Consider the following 25562-nt stretch of genomic DNA (forward strand, 5'->3'; position numbering starts at 1 on the left):
TATACAAAGGTCAATGGGCAAAATGTATGGGAAAAAAACCCACGGCGGACAGAAATGAAATTATCAGGATATATGAATAAAATGTGTCTAGTTTATCATGGTAAGGGTCGCTTTCTTGTGGGATGTGGGAGAGTGGAGAAAAATAAACTTTTACATAATTATTTATTTGGTGTGATTAATATCCTTAACATAATTCGCATAGAGCTGAAAAATAGCATAGACGTTAAGTGCACCATTATAAACAAAATGTCAAAAATCCCCATCGATCTCACTTTTGGTAAAAAAAATATTCAAGGTTAAAAGGTCAAAATTATGGTTTTTTTCATTTTTCTCGAAAACGGTAAGTTCTATCATTAAAATATGTTCGACATAGTTGTAGATCATAAAATTTTCTATAAAAATAGTTTATCATTTTTAGTCTTACGACTTTTCATTCGTGAGATATCACGGTTTTAAATAAATAAATCATAGTTTACATAACTCAATGAGTTTGACTCGCTATCTCCTGCGCGATTTTACCTGCTCCTATTGATTGTAGTCAATAAATGGACTATTTAACACAAAAAGAATAATTCGATGCAGGTCAATAGTTCTTGAGATTAGCGTGTTCAAACAAATTCTTCTGCTTTAAATATTAGTACTACTTCCGCACAGTTTTATCTGCTACTCAACTTCTATGAATTGTAGCGAGATGTTTTATAGCGTATAGCCTTTCTCGATACATGGACTTATTCAACACAAAATAATAATTTGGTGTGAACCCGTAGTTCTAGACATTAGTGCGTTCAAACAAACTCTTCAGCTTCAAATAATAGTAAAACTCCTGCTTGGTCTCATCCGCTGCTCGGCCCCTGTTGACCGTCGTGTAATATTTTATAGCTTAACCTTCCTCGATAAGTAGACTATCCAAAACCAAAAAAAAATCGCAGTATTAGTTCTGGAGATTAGCGCGTAAGTACCACTCCCGCGGTTTTACTCGCTGCTCGGCTCCTAGTATATCATCATAGCGTGATATTTTATAGCCTATAAGCTTCCTGGATAAATGGATTATTCAGCACAATATAATAATGGTCTACAAGTACTGAGCAGAGCGATTGAAACAGCGCCGGAATACTTAGTAACTTAATATATAAGCTAAAGAGTTTGTATCTTTGAACGCGCAAACCTCCAGAACTACAACATCGAATCGAATTATTCCTTTTTTGTTTGATAGTCCATTAATTATTGAGGTAGGTTATAATTAATGAAACATTAGGCTATGCTTAATAGAAGGCCAGCATCGATTGAAACTGCGGAAAAGTAGTACTAATATTTTAAGCTGAACAATTTATAGAACACGCTAATCTCCAGAACTAGTAGTCCGAATCGAATAGTTTTTTTTTTGTTAATTAGTCCATTTATCGAATTATGCTATAAGCTATAAAACATCATGCTACCTACAATTAATAGGAGCCGAGCAGCAGTAAAACCTCGCGAGTATTATATAAAATACGTTTTATTTCATTAAAACCGCGATATCTCACGAATGGAAAGTCGTAAGGGTAAAAGTGATGAACCATTTTTGTAAAAAATTGTATGATCTACAACTCTATTGAACATATTAGTACGATAAAACTTGCCCTTTTCGAGAAAAATAGAAAAAACCGTAATTTTGACCTTTTGACCTTGAATATTTCATTTGGTAAAAGTTGAATCGATGGGGATTTTTGACATTTTGTTTATAATCATGTTGTTAACATCTATGCCAATTTTCAGCTTCATTAATCGATTTGGGAAGTATGTCAAAGTTGCAACTTAATTTCGTCTATTTTTGGTTCTAACTTTTTTGTCCCATGGATTAAAAAAATAATAATCATACCTAATCTTAAGTAAATTTATACTCTTTCATTTGATATCATTTTCATTCGTGTCCGCGACCGGGTCGGATTCCGCCCAATGACCTTTCTCCAACATTTTCAAGTAGAAACTTCGCAGTTGATCGATTGAAGGTGTGATCAATCAACCGATGTCTTTACCATTGAAAGCAAAAGCAAAACAAAGTTCTTTGAAGTTGGTAAGGCTTTTAAAACGGCATACATGTAACATTATGTAACTTAAGCACCTTGATATCGGCGTTCAACTAAGGAAAATATACGGGTTGGTGTTTTGGACGGCTGCGCTACAATTTATGTTATTTATAAACATTGTTATTTTATCGTATTTTATGGTAAACGAGCACACGGATCACCTGATGGTAAGCAATGGCCGCTGCCCATGGACACCCGAAACACCAGAGGCGTTACAAGTGCGTTGCCGATTAGGAATTTAAGGGTTGTTGGGGAATCGGGGCTTGGGAAGATTGAGAAGGGGGGTAATTGGGCTCCGGTAACCTCACTCACACAACGAAACGAAACGCAACACGATGAGGCCGTGGTATCACTCCGGTCGAGCCGGCCCATTCGTGCCGAAGCATGGCTCTCCCACAATTAAACTTAAACATTTTCGCGTAAGAGATGTGCTTCTGAAATGTCGTAGTGTGATGTTCAGAAGTGATCCTGGTACTACCCACCATCGTCATCATATCAGGATCAAACCGTCCATCTCAGCTAAAGATACATATGTATGATTGGCCAGTTGGAAGTAAACTGCATCCAAAACTTGCTTTCTATCAGCGAAACACCACATTACTACTATAGTTGTAAAGTACATGTTAAAAAATGTGACTATCCCGCACAACTTACATAAGTGTGAGCGAGAGATCAGATAAAAATGACTTATGATAATACACACGTTTGTAATAACCCAACTATACGAGTACCTACATACAGATAATGTACGTACTTGACTTATCCCTTGAATGAACCAAAATCCTCATGGCAATGGTCATACTTACTGGAGCTGCCTAGCCGGTTACCGGGGCTTTTGCTCGAAGAGCAAAAGTAGGAACGGGGTAGTTTTTAGCCAGTAAGAGTTGCCAAGCCCTCGCCTTAGGCGGGAGAAGTCATTGAATGATTTTCTCCTCTCAAAAAAAAACGGTCACACTTCTAGACCAAAGATATACCTGGACACACACCAAAGGTACAGTCAAGCACAATTCATCTAACTTGCGTCAAAGGTCGCCTTTGACAATACATATCGAGCAGCCGGTACAACCGCGCACAACAGTACATTTCAAACCAATAAGTACATACGAGAACACACGCTTTTGCTTGTTAACGATTCTTAACAGTCTCTACTCTAAATACGTTCGTTACCGTACAATCCCTGATAAATTCGACTAAGGGGGTGTTCACAATGCCGTGTTTGATATTGTTACGATGTTTTTCAAATGTTTACGTCCTAAAATACCTGATTCACCGTCATGGCTTTTAAATTCTGAAAGTAATTTAGCTTAGAGGAGTGATAGTCCGTGGGCCAGAAAACTGCTCAAGTAGATCATAATGGGCACGGGCAGGCCTCCCGCCAGGTGGACTGACAACATTATCGTATCGAGCCATTTGTCGAATCGTAGGAAATCATTGTGGTGAGATGTTGCTTGACGTAGAGAAATATGGGGGCTATATTCAGCTGTGGACTTCTTTTGGCTGATTGTAAGAAACCATCACCAATAATATAGTACCATCTTCAAATTACCACCGTAATAGCGACGTAATGTTACCGCGTTTCGTTTGCAACGCACTTGTGAACATCAGGCGATGCGCGTGTATTTAAGCTATTAAATGTGAGAGAGCCATGCTTCGGCACGAATGGGCCGGCTCGACGGGAGTGATACCACGGCTTCACAGAAAACTAACGTGAAACAACGCTTGCGTTGTATTTCGTTGTGTAATTGGGCCTTCAATTATTTCGCTTCCCAATCCTCGAATTCCCAACAACCCTTGTAACGCTTCTGGTGTTTCGGGTGTCCATTGGCGGCGATTGCTTACCATAAGGTGATCTGTCTGCTCATTTACCATAAAAAAGCTACGATAAATGCTTACCATCAGGTGGACCTAATAGTATCTATAATTATTCTGTTCCCGTAGTAGTTCCCCCTCTTGTTTGAACTAACCCTTACATAGAGATTACTATTGGTTACGTGGCTCCTAAACGCCTTATTTCAATTTAAAGCAGTTTGTTACAGTCAGCTTACGTTAATACGTAAATTATAATTTAATTAACGTGTGTCTGATGTGTGCTATTAATAATTAATAGTACTGGTAGTGTATTATTAATAATTAATAATACACAGTTGTTGTTAGTATGTGTGTATTATTACACTAGAAATGATTTTGAGTTTATTACTTTTATTTGTTCTTACCATATTACAATTTTCAATTTTTTTTTTCGTCAGTGTCTGTAGTTCATGCTAACCCTCTGTAATTTACGAACGGAGTTTAAGATATCTTTAACCAACTTAAGACTTTGACTGCCAATAGAAAACTGTTGAAGGCAAATCCTCCGCTAACGTCGGTCACCGGTGACACCCACGGCGTTCGTGTGTTTAAAAAAATGCGGTTCTCAGTCTGCCCTGTTTGTTTGTATGTATGTAAGTTTGTTCGCGATTATCTCATGATTGGCGGAACCGATTACGATGCGGTTTTCAGAAAAGTGTTTGTTACACTAAGGAGCAGGTTTAAATAAATAACCCGTCCTCAAAAAGAGGAAGTTAAAGATTTTTGAAACGAAGTTTACTGGAAATTATTTAACAGATGTTGTTTATTTATTTACAAATCGCATTAATACAAATAAGGTTTAAGCCTAATCAAATTAGTAGAAGTAACAAAACCTCAATAAAACACAAAAAGACATTTTAAGAAAATTTCCAAGTGACAGATATGACGTGGCATAAAAGAATGTCAAGAAATATATTGCGAAAAAATTGCTTCTTCGAATAAATAATATTAAAGTTTTGTTCATTATTCGATACGGAAAACAATGAGCGTTAGTATACTTACTTACTTTTTTAAATTGACGTATGTATTTTAATTATTATGTTATCGGCTTACTCACGTAACTGTTTGACGAGGAAGCAGTAACAGCGCGCAGTCGCCGCGTCGTGTGTCGCGGAATGCTGCTCATGAATATGAGTCTATAGCATGGCTTGAAACTAGTCGAGTTCCTCGTCAAACAGTTACGTGATAACATAATAATTAATTTAGTATGTCGCACGAAAGTTATGACGTACCGTAAAACGGGGTGAATAGAAACAAATCAGGGGTGAATAGGAACAACATTTTGTTGTGTTTTCACGTAATTTAGAACTGTTTACACCATTTTAATATTTATTATTAATTCATTATTATAACCAAAAATGCTCTATTAAAACCAAAAACATGAAAACAAACTAATAATAATATTCAGAGTTTCTATTCACCCCATTTTACCGTTATGCATAGGCGTGCTTGAGCAGAACGCAGCTAGTGCTAGGTAGAGGAAAGATAACTGTAAGATGGCTGGTAGTGGTTGAATGTGAAGAGCTGAAGATCGAGTTTAGTTGAGCACTATAGGCAAGGCCAATGGCGGAATGCTGCTCATGAATATGAGCCTCTAGCATGGCTTGAAACTAGGTTAGTTGCTCGTCAAAACAATACGTGAGTAAGCCGATAACATAATAATTAAGGCCAATAGCAGTGGCAGAAACTGGGCTGATTTTTTTTGTTTGAACTCTAGTAAATTCTTAAAAAATGTGAATGGAATTCGGTGGAGTTACTATTTTTATTTAGTATTTAGTTATAATACATGTTGTATAATATATGTAGGACAATTATTTTCTGCTCCGCGCCAAAAACTACCACTAGCATCAATCCGCTTAATTTCTCTGCACTACCCTATGGTTGACTGTTAGATAATGCCTTAAGGCAATAAGATGATTAAATTAATAAATAAATAAAACCCAATCATCAATAACATAGTTACATAGTTTATTTTTTTAACTCAACTCAACTAAAAGAGTGGTCGTTGACTAGAAAAAGGAACCCTTGACTTGGGAACCCCTGACTTAAATAGTGACGTAAATACATTGTAATGATGTCCTCAATCAATTTATTGTTCTACTCAACATCACAGGACCTGCAAATAAGCTAGTTGAAACAACCGCAGTTCACCATAAAAGACCCGTACCGAACGCCATATTCATACAGAATTTCTATAGAAAACACATAACAATTAAAATCTGAAATAAACGTGCTAACTAATTAATAAAACACGTTCAAAGGAAAATGTTTCTTATGTATTATGTGGTAGGTACATAATTAAATGTATACTAATTATGTATTTCTTTTCAGCTTTTGGAGTTGGAATGGTGGGTGTACCTATTTATAGTGTTGACTTTCTTCATGGTCTGCCTAGGCCTCAACTATGTTGTCAAGAAGATTAATGGTTAGTATATGACGTCATACGAGTATGTATCCGTAGAGAGAGAGTCGGGTCTACCAGTATGTGCGGGTCTGCGGCAAGCAAGGGTAGCTCACCGCTCGATCAGAACCAGACCACCACATTATGGGGCCCAGTAGGGCTGATGCCCAATTCGGGGCTGTGGACGTAACTGGTTAACAGGGCTCCGGCTCAAAGCAGGAGAAGGAACGGGGTGGTTTTTAGTCAGTATGAGTCTGACACTCCCTCTCGCTTCACCCAAGATGGGAGAAGTCATTGGATGATGTTCCCCCTACAAAAAAAAGCCAGTATCATTTTGCCCGTATTTCCCATTGTGCCCATTATTATTGACTTAAAAAAAGAAGGTGATATGCTCGGATGTTTGCATTTTTTTATTTTATGTTTAACGATTAATCTGCCGATTGTAGACCGATTTTAAAAACTCTTTTTTGTTTGAAAGGTAACCCCGATATGGTCCCATTTGCACCAGGTCAGGATCTGATGATGGGATTCCAGGGGAAAAGGGGAAAATTATAAGGGCAACTAGTGCGTTTGTTCATTTTTTCATTAAGTATTTTAGAGCACTACAATTCAATATAGGTCTGGAGTCAGGTATATGACTAATAATAGTAGTTATTCTTTGCCTATTATCGTAATAACAATTCAAACTCACCACTGAGAATTTCTGTAATCGACAGTCCCTTTAAAATGAATAGGTCGTGCTTTTACTGAACATGAAAAAAATAATTAAAAATGACACATTGTCCCATTTCAGAAACAAAGATCGATGAACGGTTCATTAGAATGCTCCACAAAGCCTCCACCACACAATCGACACAAGTCACCGGGCCCCTAATTGTTATGGAAACAACCAGAGCAGCTCAAAGTAGTATCAAAACACCCTCACCTAAAGGCATTTCCCTTGTTTTTGATCAGGAAGAAAACAAACGGAGAAAGGATCTCGAAGACACGATGAACATCATAAAAAACTCGATGTTCCAGAAGAAATTCGATGCTTTATCTCTAAACACTAACGCTTCTGTAGAACACATTGATGCTATACCCCTTATACGAAGCACTCGAACTGTTAATGACATTCCCCTTAAAATTAGTGAAACATCGCGAAATGCAACGGAGAAAGAAACACATGATACTAAAAGTAATTCAAACATAACTGGTAAAGTACTTGTCAAAAGAAGTGAATACGCGCCAGGTGTTACTAAAGAGTCTTCAATATCTAATGAAATTGATTGTTACAAGACAGACTTAGTAAATATTGAAAGAAATGAATATGGTCATGTTACCACAAGACCAACTACGTCTGTGAACCGAAGTGATTCCAAGATTCATGGCCTATTTTATATGGGCGATGACAGTCGTATTGCAGATTCAGGAGCTAATGCAACATTCGCAGGTAATGGTAACCCAGTCCAAAATATTCCAGTAAGAGTACATCAAGAACGTGAACACAATGAAGTTGAAACAACATTGTCTCGTACAAGACATAGTTTCAATGGAACTCAAAGTACATCTCAAAAAAGAGAGTTTGAAAACAAAATCTCCAGAAAAAGTTTTCCAAACATTTTTAAAAATGCTGAAGATTCAGGATTGACAAAAATAGTACATAATATAGTTTCAAAGATATCTTCTAATGTTGATGCAAGAGACAACACAACAGACATAAAAGCTAAGAAAATTACTCTTGATAGAGAACCTGCAACTAACGCTCAAGTAAATTCTATTGAAAATAAAGGAATGCACCCAGAACAGCGCAATATTTCAAGACGTCCGTCTTCTACGAGCCGGTCTGAACGTTGTTTGACTGAAGTTATTTCTATGAAGCAAAATGAACCGGGCCTTTCTGTTACCAAAGCAAGTACAAATATCCTTGGTGATCATTTAAAAAACGGTTCGAAAATAGAAAATATTAGAAAATGTGAATCTGTTAAAAAATATAATATTGTTACAGAAATAGAACCTGTAACTGCGAACGACACTTCGGCAAGTCGAAATGACCGTAGTCTATCTATTGTGTCAATGAAGTTAAAAGATTTGAAGGATAAGCCTAAAATAGAATTATTAAATACCCGTGAAACTGCACAAATAGGTAAGAAAATTCATAATTTACAGAGTGGCTCTTGTATAGACGAAGGCACAAAGACGAAGACCATAGAAGAAAATCAATCAGAACATATCGTTATTGAAGAGATATCTGATATCCAAAACGATATTAACATCACCGTATCAGAAAATAATAACAAAAGTAATCCTAAAAAGTCGTTCATTGAGGAAAGATCAAAAGCTCAAACTAATCTTTTAATATCCGAAACTGTGGAAAACAATGACACAGAACACAACCCTGTTAGAGAAACAACGAGTCCTGGAGTTGGAAGTGTCTCAAAAATTCAAGCAGACACCGCTAAACTATCTGGACTTACGGGTAGTACAACACAAAATTTACCAAGTATGGACCGCAAGACTGACAATAATAGTATTTTAAATGTATCATTAAAAATTGCATCAGACTATTCTAATCTCATTAAAAGTTGTTTAGAGTCAACATTTGAAACCGTTTTGTCAACAAAACCAGCTATTCAAAATACATTTTCACAAACCGACCATTGCGATTGCGAAACTGAGGAAGTGGTTAACAAACAAAGCTCCAATATACAGAGTGAGCGTAAAGTAACCGAAACAAAAGTGTTTATAAGTAATGACTCTAAGGGCAGCCTTTTGTATGACTCGTCCCAGAATCGAAACTGTGTGGATGATACAATCAACCCTTCACGTACACCCAACATAAACGAATCGAATACAATTAAAAACGAACACAACACTACAGAAAACAATATTAAAGAAGGTGAAACAAGTAATAAAGGAAATACTAATATCAATTCAAATACTGATGAGAATGTTGCTAATAACGAAAGTATTAAATCGGAATCAGTACATACAGATTCTATTCCCATAATTTCTAGTGACAACATTTACAGTAACAGTCATAGCGATCGAAATGTAATTCAATTTAGACTTGATAATATGAATAAACTCCTATACACGCCGCGCAGTAAAAAAGGTGATGATTTATCAAGAAGTTCTTATAAAACGTGTGAATTTGAACAAAATGGATCCAATTATACTTTTCAGTCAAACAGTGATTATAAAACTATTAATGATTATAAACATGCGTTACTTATAAAGTGTCCATTTTGTCCTCCAGGTGAAATGGATTCCTCCAAAATCGGACTCCCGTGTGCAGTCAGTGATTATAATATAAGCGAATACATTTCAAGTGATACTGATCAGACGGGGCAGACAACCAGTGCAAGTTTTGATGTTTCCACATCTATAATTGATGATGAAAATACAAATGCATCTAACATAAATTTAATGGCGAAAGAATTAGCGGAACCAAGTAACTCTTCTAAAGATGAAAGTGGTCCATCACATACTACAGCTGCAACAGGGAATGAAACCACAATAAAGGACAGAATAAGAGCTTTATTATTCCCACCATTTATCAACGAAGACGCCATAATTTTAAAACCAATTCCAAAAAAGAAATAATGTCATATTTTATTTAATGTTTGATGTGTATGTGTACTGTTTAGTTGTAATAATTTTGTAAATACTAATTTAGTCTTGTTTCGCATTTAAAGTGTGTATAAATGCTTTGGTCAGGTAACATAATAGGATTAAACTGAACATAAGTAATATACCTACTCTTGTTTTAAACCGCATTTTCATTTTCATGTTGTTATTTTTTTCACGGCCGATATACATGCAAAATTACATTTACACCGAGATTGGACTCCGAGTGTATGACCGCAATGTCTTAATTAAACTCCTCATAACTCTTGAGTAATGAAGTGTGGAAAAATATAGGGATCCCTTTTTAACCCCAGGAAATATTAAGATGAGCGATGCACTGTCAGTTTGATCAAGAATAAAAAAATAAAAATTTTGAACGCATCTGTATTGCTTAACTGTCAAAAATGGAACGACTATATTTTTAATCTGTGCTCGCCGCGTAAACTCTTTTCTTGAAACGAAAATATTTATACTAAAATAATTTTAAAAATAATAGACTGTTTGCTACCAGTTATGAAAGAAGATATGTGCATATATTAGATATCCTGACAACGGGGAGTTGGGAAGCTCATAGTAGAAGCTCATCCAGCCGGCTTCAAAATGACTTCGATCATCAAGCTGCACTGCCTCTCAGGGGCTGGTAATGAGGCTCCACCATGCTATGTGCTGCAGATAGATGAATTTAAGTTCCTCCTAGACTGCGGGTGGGACGAGAACTTCGACATGGACTTCATAAAAGAACTTAAAAGGTTGGAATTTGAGGTTATGTTTTCTATATTTCATTTGACTACACATACCCGAATCTTTTCTGTTTTTCAACAGTCCCTTTGTGTATACCAGCTATAATCTATGATTAACTATGCCACTGTAACAACCCAATGCATTTAAAAGGACTGTTTAGGCTCACCCCCTATTTCATAGGACTTAAAATAGTATACATTGTATAGCGGGTTTAAGTGCCGTAATGCACCTCTGTATATCCCTTCGGGGATAAAAGGCATGACGTTGCGTACAGTGTTTAAAAAAGTAAACAAAACAAAATATAAAATTATAAATATTTTATTGACTCTTGTCTCTTCTAGGCACATAAACACAATAGACGCAGTTCTAATATCACATTCGGACCCTATCCACCTTGGAGCCCTACCATATGCTGTGGGAAAGCTGGGTCTCAACTGTCCCATATATGCAACATTACCAGTTTACAAGATGGGACAGATGTTCATGTATGACTTGTACCAGGCTCACAGGAATGTGTCAGAGTTTGACCTGTTTACACTGGACGATGTTGATGCTGCCTTCGATAGGATCGTGCAGCTCAAGTATAATCAGAGTATTGATATGAAAGGTGAGTTTATTTTTTTATTTATTTAAACTTCGCCAATGGAAAAAAAATGGCAGCTAATGGCGGACTTAATACCTTAAGTAGTTTCGTTATTACTATTTAGTATTTTATTTTTGTGGTACTGGTGTTGACGCTTTATGTTACCAGCAGCATCTTTAAAAAAGTTTGGTAGGACTAGTAGTTCTGAAGATGTAACACATTCAAATAAACAAACAAAATCTTCTTCTTTAAATATTAGTATAGGTATGCAGAAAATAGTTAGTCTTAAAGATTTCATAATGTTGTGAAATATTTTTAATTTTTGTTTAATATCGTAACTCCTTGGCATATGTTGTATATTGAATCTGTGCTCGAAATTGTTATTCTTGTGTGGGTATTGATAAATACAGAAATCATTAACCCGTGGTATAGCGGAACAGATTACACAAGGCACAATATGTTTTCTATTGTGTCTTATAACAGACTAGCTACTTCCGCGCGGTTTCACCCACTCTGCTCGGCTCCTATTGGTCATAGCGTGATGTTTTATAGCCTATAGCCTTCCTCGATAAATGCATTATCCAACACAAAAATAATTATTCAATTCGGACCAGTAGTTCCAGAGATTAGCGCTTTCAAACAAACAAACAATCAAACAAACAAACTCTTCAGCTTTATAATATTGGTATAGAAGACAAAAGCTTTAATCATATTTATACATATTCCAGGAAAAGGCCTAGGACTTCGTATAACTCCATTACCCGCTGGCCACTCACTTGGAGGCACAGTATGGCGCATCGCAGCACCTGGAGAAGAGGACATCGTTTATGCGCCAGACTTCAACCATAAAAAGGAAAGACATTTGAATGGATGCGAGATTGAGAGACTTATGAGACCGTCCCTCATGCTGCTTGGTGCTATGAATGCTGATTATGTGCAGCAGAGAAGACGGTTGAGGGATGAAAAGCTTATGAGTAAGTTAATGGATTAACTTATATTTGTTTTCATACATATACAACATGTACCAAAATACCCATATACATCAAGAAGCACTGATGAATACAGGTTGAATAGATTCTCTACACGAAGTTTCAGCTTAAAATACGTTTAAAAAACACCCACTTTTCCCCATTTGTGATATATGTCCCATGTAATAATGAGATAGACTCCTTGCTACCCGGACCCGACCCGGGAATCAAACCCGAGACCGTTTGTCCAGCAGTCGTACTTGCGACCACTCGACCAATGATAAATGATATTTATTTCTATAAATAGGTCATAAAATAACACTTTTACACATCAATATTTTAAGTACCAGTTTTCATTAATATCACTATCTTCCAGCAACGATCCTGACGACGCTGCGCGGCGGTGGCTGTGTCCTGGTGTGCTCGGACACGGCGGGCCGCGTACTGGAGCTGGCGCACATGCTGGACCAGCTGTGGAGGAACAAGGACTCCGGCCTCGTCGCCTACTCGCTGCTACTGCTGTCCAACGTCAGCTACAATGTCGTCGAGTTTGCCAAGTCACAGGTATGGTTGGTTCAAAGTGGTGTTATAATGGTGAAAAGTGGGTGTACATTGTATAGCGGCATTACGTGCCGTAATGTGCACCTCTGCCTACCCCTTCGGGGATAAAAGGCGTGAAGTTGTGTGTGTGTGTGTGTGTGGAGATTGTTATAAACAGTAAACTCATACTAAGGGTTTAGTATGAGTTTGCTTTACGTTTAAACTAGTCTAAACGAGAACGCGTTCAGCATTCTAATTGGCCGACTCGAATAATCCAACCAATCAGAGCGCTGAACGCATTCTCGTTTCGATCTCGTTAAACGTAAGCAAACTTGTTCCAATGACCAAGACCCCTGATTGGCCAGCTCGAATAACCCAACCAATCAGAGCGCCGAACGCGGTCTCATTTCGATTTCTTTACACGTAAGGTAAACTCATACTAAGGGTACAGATTTGTGGCGTTAGTAGCGAGTGGCATGACTACTAGAGTCTGTATACATTACACATTTTGATTTTCTTTTCAAATATCAATGTGTTAAAGGTATGCTGCATCTAATTTGACTCTAACGACTAAACGCGACTGTGAAGTAGCATTTCGTTGAACATTATTTTTGCACAATTTCTTATTTGTATTGTAAAATCTTTAAAATACATATTTTTTTAATGAATATGTAGTCTATCAATCCTCTTATCCAAAAGCATTCCCAAACAAATTCTCTTAATCATATATCTCTCTCACACTTTACAGATAGAATGGATGAGTGACAAACTGACCCGTGCGTTTGAAGGAGCTCGCAGCAATCCGTTCGCACTCCGTCACCTGCAACTATGTCACTCAGTCGGAGAAGTCAGCCGGACTCCAGGACCTAAGGTCGTGCTAGCGTCCTTTCCAGACCTGGAGTGTGGGTTCGCAAGAGACTTGTTCCTCTTGTGGGCTCCAAACCCTCAGAATTCTATTGTCTTAACTGCTCGGTAAGTTTTAGTAGTTAGAAAGTTTTACCATAGTATTTTATATGACTAAAATTTATTAAAATGTCCATGTTGATTCTTAAATGACACTACTTCCATAGTCTGCAAATTTTATTAGACTCATATTTTCAAAGGGAATTAACAACTGTTAAGGTTTGATTGCAAAATCAAGTTATTATTTTTGTAGTAACTATAGTGAGACATAGTAAATTAACTAAAATCACGGTTTACTCATTAATGGAGAAAAGCTCTGCTAGTTTCGTGTCTTCATCATGAGCAGCGTGCGCAAACGCACCGACGTCGCGCAGCTTACTACAGCCTTGTGGAGGCTGTGCGACGGCGCCGCGTTCTTTTTTAGTAAAATTTATTCTAGTGTTGATCAATAGATTTACCCTTTATTACAATAAGACTTAACTGAAACTCAGTCAGTAATCTGTTTTATTTCTACAATAGAAAAATAGATTTACGACCTTATAACACAAGAATAAAGTCTAGATTAGAAGTAACACTTATTTTACAATTATCCCCAGATCATCCCCAGGCACGCTAGCCCGCGACCTGATAGAGAAGGGCGGCGACCGCACCATTGAACTGAACGTGCGACGACGCGTCCGACTCGAGGGCGCTGAGCTCGAGGAGTACTTACAGAACCAGAGGGTCAAAGTTAATAACACTGTCAAGTTAGTATACAACTTTGTTATAAGAGGAGTGCTAAATGTCGTTAGTCGAGTGCTTGCAAGTGCGATTGTCTAGCAAAGGCTTCAATTCCCGTGTCGAACAAAATATTGGGTCTGGCATTGTGACCTGTATATGGTAATAGACCCAACCACAACTAATGGATAGGTATATTCGTTAGTTAGATCTATCAAACTATTTTTTTTTTTGTGGAATAGTCTGGTAAACAAGCGCACAGATCGCCTGATGGTATGCAATCGGTGTCGCCCATGGACACTCGAAACACGGACAAGACGCGTTGGCATACAAGTGTGTTGCCGGCCTTTTGGGGATTAAAAATTTGGTGATTGTTGGGGGTACGGGGATTGGGGAGATTGAGAAGGGAGGTAATTAGCCCTCCGGTCACGTCGGTAGTCTAGTGTCTTTTTTTTTTGAGCGGGGAAAATCATCCAATGGCTTCTCCCGCCTTGGGCAAGGCGAGAGGGAATGTCAGACTCTTATTGACTAAAAACCACCCCATTCCTTCTCCTGCTTTTCGACCCGGAGCCCCGGTAAACCCGCTAGGTAGTCCGCAGCTCCGGATCAGAGTCTAGGTTCTACAGATAAAGGACTGATGTCAAATAATTTCTTTGTCTTCTATAAATTATTCCAATTTGTATTGTAACCTTATTATGAGTTGGTTAAATAGTTATATTATTGTTAAAGTCAAAGTCAAAGCATTTATTTCAATTAATCCTAAATAAGGCACTTTTGAAACGTCAAATTGAATTGTCCGTCAGTCTGTCTGTCAGTGAAGCTAGGCGCTCGTTCCAAAGTGTAGCTTCGAATGGAGAAGAACGAGCAAGAAACTCCATCGTTACTCTTTTAAAAAAAGGTTTTTTACAATATCTCTGATAATAATTATTTTCCAGAGAAGAAACAGCCGGTATATCGTCAGACTCGGACTCAGACGGCGAGCTGGAGATGTGGGTGGTGACGGGGAAACACGACATACCGGTGCGACACGACGTGCGGGCCACTGGCTGCTTCAAGACCAACAAGAGACACCATGCCATGTACCCGTTCCACGAGGAACGGACCAGGGCTGATGATTACGGGGAGATGATTAAGGTACATATGTTATTTTTGTTCAATTTAACGTTTTAGATCTTCTAAGATATATATTTTGTAGGATATAAGGTGTTAGTCCCGTAATTAAAAACATGTTAATATATTTTTTTTTGTAATCCTTTGATTTTTTTGTTTTCAAAAAGAAATATTTCTTGCCCCTGACATGTTCTCCTGTGTCGTCGGTGCATTTACAAACATACAAGTTCACATACACATGACACCCAGAAACAACAATTTGTGGATCACACAAAGAGTTGCTCTCTGCGGGAATCGAACCCGCAACCCGTTGCCCAGCCACCGCATCAACCGTGCAGTTATTAAATATGTGTTTTGTTTGTTTATGTTAAATAATTAAAGTCTTTTAGGCAACAGCGAGTAAAGTTCCCTAAGAAAAGGAGGATCCTCCGACCAGCCGAGGTGACCATGCCTGGCGGGCTTTCTGCCCAACTGTTGTTCGTTGGGATTTTCGTTTTCTATCCGTGTTAATTCGCATGTAAACTTCATATGTGCGATGCAGGATATTTGTGACGTCATCCGTTGATTTTGCTCGTCGATAATCTATGTGCGACTTCTGTCATCTGTCACTTGTCAGAGTGTCGCCACAAATTTAATGTTTTAGTTCTTCTAAGATATATATTTTGTAGGATATAAGGTGTTAGCCCCGATCCCTGTACATATAAGTAAAACGTTAAATGTTAAAATCTTTTTATACAAGTTCTTTGATTATTTATATTTTTCTAAAAAAGCTTTGTCTCGCAGTGCGATTTTCTCCTGTGTCGTCGGTGCATTTACAAACATACATGTCCACATACACATGACACCCAAAAACAACAATTTGTGGATCACACAAAGACTTGCTCTCTGCGGGAATCGAACCCTGCCCAGCCACCGCATCAACCGTGCAAATATGTGTTTTGTTTGTTTATGTTAAATAATTAAAGTCTTAAATTGTTATTTATTCATGTTTAAGATAAACTAAATATTTGGCTGCAGGTTTAACATCGCAGTGTGTTAATATGACCAGATTAGCATTTATAATAATAATCGTCATTACTCATTTGTATTTCAGCCTGAAGACTACAGACTGGCAGAGATAGTGGATGCGGAGGGAGAAATCAGAGACGTACCTCCCGCCCCACCACCGAAACAGGAGCCTGATGGTAATGAATACATTGACTGCCTACAAAAATTGTGTTGAAGGCAAATCCTCCGCTAGCGTCCATTTATCGAGGAAGGCTATAGGCTGAAACATCACGCTATGACCAATAGGAGCCGAGCAGAGCGGGTGAAACCGCGCGGAAGTAGCTAGTTAAACAATATTTTCCACTAAGCAAGTGCTTATTTTTACAAAAGGCATTTTTAAGGGGGGGGGGGGAATCATCCAGTTTCTTCTCTCGCTTTGGGTGAGACGAGAGGGAGTGTCAGACTCTTACTGACTAAAAACCACCCCGTTCCTACTCGTGCTTTTCGAGACGGAGCCCCGGAAACCCGCTAGGCAGTCCGCAGCTCCCGATTACAAAAGGGCTACCTCGGGCATTTTGCATAATTACAATCTTAATTCATACAAAAATAACAAAACCGTGTATCACAGGACCGATTATTACCGATCAATCCTTATCGTAGGTGTCAAGTTCATCCCGCCATCTCCTTCTGGGCCTGCCGCGACGTCTGTTGACGGAATAATACTTCTTTAGCTTAAATTTTCGAAATAGGGTATATCCTACTATCAAATTCATACTATTACCGAAATGTCAAGCAAACGTTACCGCGCGGAAGCTTGTAAACATTCCAAATTATAAAGCGCGTTAATTTTTTTGCGTCAAATAGCATACTTATTACGCAAAAAGTAGGGAAAAATTAAATTAATAAGTATATCTTCAAATGAATGAATGAAAATACGATTATTTTGGGATATTTTATTATATTGAAATATCAAAATAATTTATTTTTGACCTAGGAAACTACCCAATTACAACGTAATTCTCGTCGTATGTTCCAGAGGAGATGACAGAGATCCCGAGCAAGTGCGTGTCGTCGCTGCGGCAGGTCGCGATCAAGGCCAACGTGCAGTACATCGAGCTGGAGGGCCGCTGCGACGGCGAGTCCCTGCTGCGCGTCGTCACGCAGGCCAAGCCGCGCGCCATCGTCGGCCTCCGAGCCAACCCTGGAGCGCTGATGACGCTCAAGTAAGAATACTATCTAATCCTCCGACATCTTTAATTGAATTTTGTCTGGACTTTAAAAGAGACTATGACCTCTGAGTTTGTTTCGGCATTTCTTCTCAGAGTAGTCCGATAGGAAATGCCGGCCTCATCTAGGACACTTTAAGCGATTGACCAGAGTGCTTATAACCTATTTGCAAAATAAATATCATTTAATTTTAGTGATGACTAGCAAACTTCGGCGAAGTCCGTTTCGCCACCAGATGGGCTTTTCTCTAGATTTTATTCTGATTTTTTTTTTTTTTTGCTATAAACCTCACGGTGCTCAAGTCCTTTTCAACGAATGCAAAACCGTGGAAATCGGTGCGTTCTGGAGTTATAGCGTCAGGAAGGAAAACCAGACTTATTTTTATATAATAGACTAGCAAACCCAGCGAACTCCGTTTCGCCTTCTGCTGCTTTTCTCGTTTTTTTTTTTTTTAATTTTGCTTTGCTATAAACCTCACGGAGACCGTGTCCTTTCCAGCGAATGCAAAACCATGGAAATCACTTCGTGCGTTCTGGAGTTATAGCGTCAGGGAGGAAAACCCGAGTTATTTTTATATAATAGATTATTTTCGTTTTTGTGAAACATGAAACATTAAGCTCCCTGTATGTCTGTTTTTTTTTTTAAAATTGTTGTCCCACATTGAGATTTTCTTCTGTGTCCGCGAGTGTGTTTACAAACACAATTTCATATACACTTCACACCTAGAGCCAACACAACAATTTGTGGATCACATAAAGTTTTGATCCGTGCGGGGATCGAACCCGCTACGTGTTGTACAACAGCCAACCGTGCAGTTATTGCTTATTTTTAGTGTAAAAACTATGGTGAAACATTAGGCTAATGTTTTAACCCTTAAATTGGCACTGTTTTGAATTAATACCATAAACTTAAAAATGTCGTAATGACCCAAATATTTAGAAAAACGGAATTTACCTATACAAGCAAAAACTTGCTTAAAAGGCAATTGGTAAAAATTTACATTTAATGAAATAAGTGGATGATAAATAATTTTAGTCATGACAAGCAAACTCCGGCAAACTCCGTTTCGCCACCCAGATGGGCTTTTCTATAGATTATTTTGTGTTTTTCTTTTTTGCTATAAACCTTACGTAGCCCTTTCCAACGAACGCAAAACCGCTGGAAATCGGTTCGTGTGTTCTGGAGTTATAGCTTTGGTACACGAAGTACATTGCCAAATGACTTATTGTTATATCAATATGTATTACTTATTTCCATATTGTGATATACATGATAACATTAAGCTACTGATTTTTTTAAGCTTATGGGTCCCACGTTTGAGCTGCTATCTCTTCTGTTCGTACGTGATGATGCGGCCTACAATGGAGCACGTCTGCCCACAACCTATTCACTCGGACTTTGAAGACACAGGTTATACCCATCAGGAAACACAATTCCAGCAAAGAATTTCACTCTCTAGGTTCGCATAAGGAAGCTTGAAACAAAGCGCTTGGTCGAGTGGATGGGATCTACCATGAAGCGGTGGCGCTTCGCCGACGTCTTGTGATTCAATGATTTAAAGGACTAGGGGGAATCAAGTTGTGCAATTCCACCTCGCTTCCGAAATAATCTTGCAGAGTATGAACGTGACTGATGACGTCAAACATACTAAATAATGTTTGTTAATTTTTTTGTAATTAAAGTCAAATTAACCAATGAGTATTAGTGATATATTGGCAGTGTGCTACACGTTACCCTCGTAGTTTACACTATAATTGGCAATGTACTCTCTGAAGTACCCAGGTTTTCGCGAAAACTGTAATGTACAGATTTTTTCCAAAATTTTTTTACTCCTTGGGATTAATAATCGTATAATAACTACTTCCGCGCGGTTTCACCCGCTCTGCTTGGCTCCTATTGGTTAAGCGTGATTTTATTCAAATTAGCCTATAGCCTTCCTCGATAAATGCAAGTTAACCTATTCAACACTTAAAAATGCTAATTATTCAAATCGGACCAGTAGTTCCGGAGATTAGCGCGTTCAAACAAACAAACAAACTCTTCAGCTTTATACATGCTACTTATACTACTACAGGAATAATGTAACAATGTTTATGTTTACAGGAAGCACTGCGAGGCTGAAGGTATAGAGAAGATCTACATTCCGTCTGTCGGTGACATCATTGACGCGACGACAGAGTCCCACATCTATCAAGTACGTAAATTATTATTATTTTTTTTATTTAAAAAAAAACTGTGTTCACACTCTTGGATTTTCTCCTGTATGGTTTTCACACAATCATGCATTGCTGCCAGCCTGCAACCTTTCTAGGGTTTTTATTTTTTTTATCCAACACAAAAAATCATCCAATGACTTCTCCCGCCTTGGGTTCAAGGCGAGACAAAGTGTCAGACTCTTACTGACTAAAAACCACCCCGTTCCTTCTCCTGCTTTTCGACCCGGAGCCCCGGTAAACCCGCTAGGTAGTCCGCAGCTCTGCAACCTTTCTAGGGTAGGGGGGACGTTCAAGTATTACGTTATCAATATGGAGGGCAGGTGGACGACATAGGGGTACAGGAATCGTAGAAAAGAATGTTGATCGAATAAATAAATATGTATAGACGCATATGTTTAGGCACTCGTTTTAGAACCGATTAGGGGATTTAAAAAAAGGTTTAATGAAAAACGTTAACATAAGCATGGGGGGATTGGGTAAGAGCTTTGCTAGCTTTTGCCGACAAAGAGAGGGGTAAATAATTATAATAAATCTGCTTACGTAATATTTGAACAGTCAACCCCCTACTTGAAGCCCCAATGCTCCCCAGAATGCAAGACAGAGGGGACCCTCTATATTCAATCCCCTAAAACGGGGATTTGTAAATTTTCTGATATAACGGGTTTCCATGGGCGACGCCATTAGCTTTCCATTAGGTGATCCGTTTATTCGTTTGCCACCCTTCGCTATAATAACAGTCATCAAGTAATAACCCTCTTATTATCTCCTGCCCAGGTGAAGTTGACAGACAGCCTGATGTCCGGCCTGGCGTGGCGGTCTGCCGGGGACACGGAACTCGCCTGGCTCTCGGCTGTCGTCACGCCCAGGGCGCACCAACGGGAAAATACCACTACCTCGGGTATGTACTTGTTTTATGAAATACTAGCTACTTCCGCGCGGTTTCACCCGCTCTGCTTGGCTCCTATTGGTCATAGCGTGATGTTTTATAGCCTATAACCTTCCTCGATAAATGCACTATTCAACACAAAAAGAATTATTCAAATCGGACCAGTAGTTCCGGAGATTAGCGCGTTCAAACAAACAAACAAACAATCAAACAAACAAACTCTTCAGTTTTATAATATTAGTATAGATTCTAGCTTTTCAACAACATTTACTTTGATTCTGTCTTAAAAGTACGCGTCCACAGGTCCGCATCGTACGTATCGCACGCATCGTACGCATTACGTATGACGCCATCAGTACGCATCGCATATAGACATTGCTGATGATACGGTCCATACGATCAGGATCAGTGGACGCAGTTGTATGAGTTTCTATTACAAGACAAACTAAAATCCGTTGCGTACGATGCGGACCTGAGGACGCGTGACTTTAAAATTCCTTTATTCTGGCTGTCTGAAAGTTAAAGCAATTTCTAATTGAAAATCGACTTTTAGACATTTTTGAAACTATATCTTAATGAACTCTTAGCTAGTCTCATTGAGATTGGCGATTAAGGATGATGATGATGGGGTATGAAAATTAAATAGTTGGTGTCTAATATTTTAAAATACTTTACAAGACGTTTAGTCATCTACCTTATTATGATCATATTTCACTATGCCCAATGCCGGCGTGAGGGCCACTGACACCCCGGGCGAAAATATTGTGGCGCCCACTTGAGGGAAGCATTATCAAGTGTTAGTAGTAGTTTTTATTTTTTTGGCGCCCCCCAGAATTTGTCGCCCTGGGCCATCGCCCCCACACGCCCCCCCCCCCCCCCTAACGCCGGCACTGACTATGCCTCTACTACTGTATTCCACACCTAATTATTGTTGCCTACATTTCCAGAAGAAGCGACGTCGGACGTGTCGATGTGCTTAGAGGCGGCGCCGGGCGGTGCGCACGCGGCGTCGTTCATCAACTCGGTGCGTCTGTCGGAGCTGCGCGCCGCGCTCAGCAAGCTCGGCCTCACCACCGAGTTCACGGCCGGCGCACTCGAGTGCTGCAACGGGACGCTTGCTATACGACGGGTGAGATATCATACACACATACATTACTTCACCCCTGTCTCCCATGGGGGTAGGCAGAGACAACCGACCGCCAATTTCTATGACTCTTCCATACCTCATTCTCTATGAGTTATCAATAAAAAAAAACAGTATTAAAAATAATACAATTGTGTTGGGCGACCGGATGCTGCGTAAAGTGTCGCTAGTGGGTTTGATTGCCGCGCCGGCAAATAAGTGATAACGTTTTCGGAGTTAAATGACCATTATTAGCCTGGAGTCAGAAAGTTCAGCGGTGTTCCAACCCCGTGTAGTAAAGAAGGTATTTCTCTAGTTTACTAAAAAAATATCATATAATTATTTTCCTTTTTCAGTTGGAGAACGGGCGCGTGGCACTGGAAGGCGTCCTGTCAGAAGAGTACTACAAAGTGAGGGAGCTGCTGTACGAACAGTTCGCGATAGTCTGACACAAGCTACTTGTTATCTATTAAACTGTAACGGAACGTGTTTTGTAAATATATTACTCATTTTAAGCAATAAATATGAAATGACTAAATAAATTTGTTTCTATTCTGCTTTTATTTATCAACCCTTAAGACTTTGACTGCCAATAGAAAACTGTTGAAGGCAAATCCTCCGCTAACGTCGGTCACCAGTGACCATCACGGCGTTCAATGTGTTAACTGTATGATAGAGAAAACAAATATTTCCAAGGACATTTTCGCAAATATAGCCATAAAATAACGATGTTTTCGAACCCTCCAAGGTGTACACACGCCTGTAACATATTTCCCAACTAATAAATGAGGTATGGACCTAGGGTGTGTAGGGGCCCATTCAAAAAAGCTACGACATGTGACCTATGTAATAAGTGTTGTAATACTGACATTGTCATGTTTTACCTTTAGCGGTACTTGCCAAAATTAATGATACTTTCAAACACTCATTCATTTATTTTCAGTCATTTGGGTAATGAAAATAAATGATACATACATATATATCGTCACGCCTTTAATCCCCGAAGGGGTAGGCAGAGGTGCACATTATGGCACGTAATGCCACTGTGTACACCCACTTTTCACAATTTCTGTTGTAAGTCCCATGTGCCTATTGCCATATACTGGACACATTTCCAGACTCCGTGCTACTACTGAGAAATTTACGAAAAACCGAAAAAAGCCCAGTAATACTTCGCCCGACCCGGGAATCGAACCCGAGACCCCTTGCCCGGCAGTCGCAGTTGCAACCACTCTGCCAACGAGGCAGTAGTAAAATAAATGATGTAAATGGTTAAAGAAAATAATTAAATGATGTATGGGCCCATTCCTAAAACCGCCCACAACCTATATAGTTGGGAATTATTTTTAGGATTAAAAGGAGGTGCATGTCTATTAGCTAAGAACGCTAGTTTTTGAGGTAATACTTAAAAACGCTTGGTCATGATAGAAAATACGTGCTAAGCGATTTTTAATTCTTGTAACATAGACGCCTCTTTTTGTAAGGTCTATTTGATTTACATTGTGCATATTATGTCGTGGCCTTATCGTAGATTTGCTCATTTTATTAAAATCCTCGATGGGCAAATTGTATGGGAAAAAAACCCACAGCGGACAGAAATGAAATTATCAGGATATATGAATAAAATGTGTCTAGTTTATCATGGTAAGGGTCGCTTTCTTGTGGGATGTGGGAGTATGGAGAAAAATAAACTTTTACATAATTATTTATTCGGCGTGATCAATATCCTTAAAATAATTCGCATAGAGCTGAAAATTGGCATAGGCGTTAAGTACATCATTTGAAACAAATCCCCATCGATCTCACTTTTGGTAAAAAAAAATATTCAAGGTTAAAAGGTCAAAATTACTGTTTTTTCCATTTTTCTTCAAAACGGTAAGTTCTATTGTTAAAATATGTTCGACACAGTTGTAGATCATACAATTTTCTACAAAAATGGTTTATCGTTTTTAGTCTTACGACTTTTCATTTGTGAGATATCACGGTTTTAAATAAATAAATCATAGTTTACATAACTCAATGAATTTGACTCGCTATCTCCCACGAGATTTTACCTGCTGCACGGCTCCTATTGATTGTATATATGGACTATTTAACACAAAAATAATAAATCGATTCAGATCAATTGTTCTTGAGATTGGCGTGTTCAAACAAACTCTTCTGCTTTTAATATTAGTACTACTTTCGAACAGAACATTTATCTGCTACTCAACTTTTATTAATTGTAGCGAGATGTTTTATAGCGTATAGCCTTTCTCGATAAATGGACTTATTCAACACAAAAATAATAATTTGGTGCGAACCCGTAGTTCTAGACATTAGTGCGTTCAAACAAACTCTTCAACTTCAAATAATAGTAATACTCCTACTCGGTCTCATCCGCTGCTCGGCCCCTGTTGACCGTCGCGTAATATTTTATAACTTAACCTTCCTCGATAAGAAGACTATCCAAAACCAAAAAAAAAATCGAAGTAGTAGTTCTGGAGATTAGCGCGTTAGGAGATTCAAACTAATTCTTTAGTCTTAAATATAAGTATCACTCCCGCGCGGTTTTACTCGCTGCTCGGCTCTTAGTATATCATCATAGCGTGCTGTTTTATAGCCTATAAGCTTCCTGGATAAATGGACTACTCAACACAATATAATAATGGTCTATAAGAATTGAGCAGAGCGATTGAAACAGCACCGGAATACTTAGTAACTTAATATATAAGCTAAAGAGTTTGTATCTTTGAACGCGCAAACCTTAAGAACCACAACATCGAATCGAATTATTTCTTTTGTGTTTGATAGTCCATTTATTAAGGTGGGTTATCATTTATGAAACATTACGCTATGCTTAATAGAAGGCAAGCATCGATTGGAACTGCGGAAAAGTAGTACTAATCTTTTAAGCTGAAGAATTTATAGAACACGCTAATCTCCAGAACTAGTAGTCCTTCGAATTGTTTTTTTGTTAATTAGTCCATTTATCGAATTATGTTATAAGCTATAAAACATCATGCTACCTACAATTAAAAGGAGCCGAACAGCAGGTAAAACCCCGCGAGTATTATATAAAATATGTTTTATTTCATTAAAACCGCGATATCTTACGAATGGAAAGTCGTAAGGGTAAAAACGATGAACCATTTTTGTGGAAAATTGTATGATCTACAACTCTGTTGAACATATTTGTACGATAAAACTTGCCCTTTTCAAGAAAAATAGAAAAAACCGTAATTTTGACCTTTTGACCTTGAATATTTCATTTGGTAAAAGTCAAATCGATAGGGATTTTTGACATTTTGTTTATAATCATGTAGTTAACATCTATACCAATTTTCAGCTTCATTAAGCGATTTGGGAAGTATATACAGGATGCGACTTAATTTCGTCTATTTTTGGTTCTAACTTTATTGCCCATGGATTAAAAAAAATAATGATACCTAATGTTAAGTAAATTTATACTCTTTCATTTGATATCATTTTCATTCGTGTCCGCGACCGGGTCGGATTCCGCCCAATGACCTTTAATGAAATGCTCATAATTTATAAAAATAAATGTGGTGTAGTGGGGGCACCTAAGCGCCAACTTCGCCACCTCGGGGGGTACGAAAATCTTATTATATTTTAGCTAGGAAAGCAGTCCTACACT

General features: G+C 38.4%; 2 protein-coding genes and 1 long non-coding RNA gene across 5 annotated transcripts; 2 read left to right on the plus strand and 1 right to left on the minus strand.

Annotated features, from left to right (window-relative positions):
- Positions 1-25448, minus strand: LOC126910954 (uncharacterized). The gene is made up of 2 exons (XR_007705553.1): positions 25354-25448; positions 1-1858 (listed from the first exon to the last, which is right to left on the minus strand). It is a non-coding gene; the product is annotated as an uncharacterized LOC126910954 (long non-coding RNA).
- LOC118275922 (putative uncharacterized protein DDB_G0277255) lies at positions 4777-10060 on the plus strand. Of its 3 annotated transcripts, none has more exons than XM_035594049.2 (4): positions 4777-4902; positions 6246-6339; positions 7109-9409; positions 9554-10060. In XM_035594049.2, the coding sequence occupies exons 1-4, from the start codon at positions 4897-4899 to the stop codon at positions 9898-9900; spliced, it is 2748 nt and encodes a 915-aa protein (XP_035449942.2). In that variant the 5' UTR covers positions 4777-4896; the 3' UTR covers positions 9901-10060. The 3 variants fall into 3 exon arrangements, with proteins under 3 accessions (XP_035449942.2, XP_035449944.2, XP_035449940.2); XM_035594051.2 differs by having other exon boundaries at positions 7109-8440; positions 9554-10059; XM_035594047.2 differs by having other exon boundaries at positions 7109-10060.
- Positions 10329-22467, plus strand: LOC118275421 (probable cleavage and polyadenylation specificity factor subunit 2). The gene is made up of 13 exons (XM_035593363.2): positions 10329-10673; positions 11007-11272; positions 11977-12222; positions 12593-12780; positions 13505-13728; positions 14256-14405; positions 15312-15510; positions 16580-16670; positions 17510-17696; positions 19804-19894; positions 20691-20814; positions 21750-21931; positions 22282-22467. Exons 1-13 carry the CDS (start codon positions 10525-10527, stop codon positions 22372-22374), a joined length of 2190 nt encoding a protein of 729 aa, XP_035449256.2. The 5' UTR covers positions 10329-10524; the 3' UTR covers positions 22375-22467.
- Positions 25449-25562: the final 114 nt, after the last annotated feature.

Source organism: Spodoptera frugiperda, chromosome 8, assembly GCF_023101765.2.
Source record: "Spodoptera frugiperda isolate SF20-4 chromosome 8, AGI-APGP_CSIRO_Sfru_2.0, whole genome shotgun sequence".
Lineage (NCBI taxonomy): Eukaryota > Metazoa > Arthropoda > Insecta > Lepidoptera > Noctuidae > Spodoptera > Spodoptera frugiperda.